The following is a 265-nucleotide window of genomic DNA, read 5'->3' as shown; positions in this document are numbered from 1 at the left end:
AAATCTTTATGAATGCTTTCTGTTCTTCATAGGGTGAAAACATTGTATGTTATAGTGTGAGGAAAAAATAATGACAGGTATTTCATTTTTCAGAAACTGAAAAGGTCTGGTTTTCTCCTTTATTCTGACTTGACTGAGAAAGTAAGGGTTGATGAATTTTTTGAGGGTGAGTTCCATGCTGATCTTTTTGAATTTATGTAATAAACTTATTATTATTGATTTTGTTAACAAAGCTAAATTATGTTATCTTGTACTTGCAAAAAAT

General features: G+C 28.7%; 1 protein-coding gene across 2 annotated transcripts in view; it reads left to right on the top strand.

Moving 5' to 3' along the window:
- Positions 1–265, top strand: part of LOC119581743 (ubiquinol-cytochrome-c reductase complex assembly factor 1-like) — a 6,109-nt gene that overhangs the window by 3,308 nt on the left and 2,536 nt on the right. For both annotated transcript variants that reach the window (XM_037929874.1, XM_037929875.1), the window contains one exon: positions 94–166. In XM_037929874.1, coding sequence (XP_037785802.1) covers positions 94–166 — 73 coding nt within the window. The remainder of the gene's footprint in view (positions 1–93; positions 167–265) is intronic.

Source organism: Penaeus monodon, chromosome 15, assembly GCF_015228065.2.
Source record: "Penaeus monodon isolate SGIC_2016 chromosome 15, NSTDA_Pmon_1, whole genome shotgun sequence".
NCBI classification, from domain to species: domain Eukaryota; kingdom Metazoa; phylum Arthropoda; class Malacostraca; order Decapoda; family Penaeidae; genus Penaeus; species Penaeus monodon.
The sequence above is the reverse complement of the archived record's forward strand: the minus strand, read 5'-3'. Positions and strand labels throughout refer to the sequence as shown.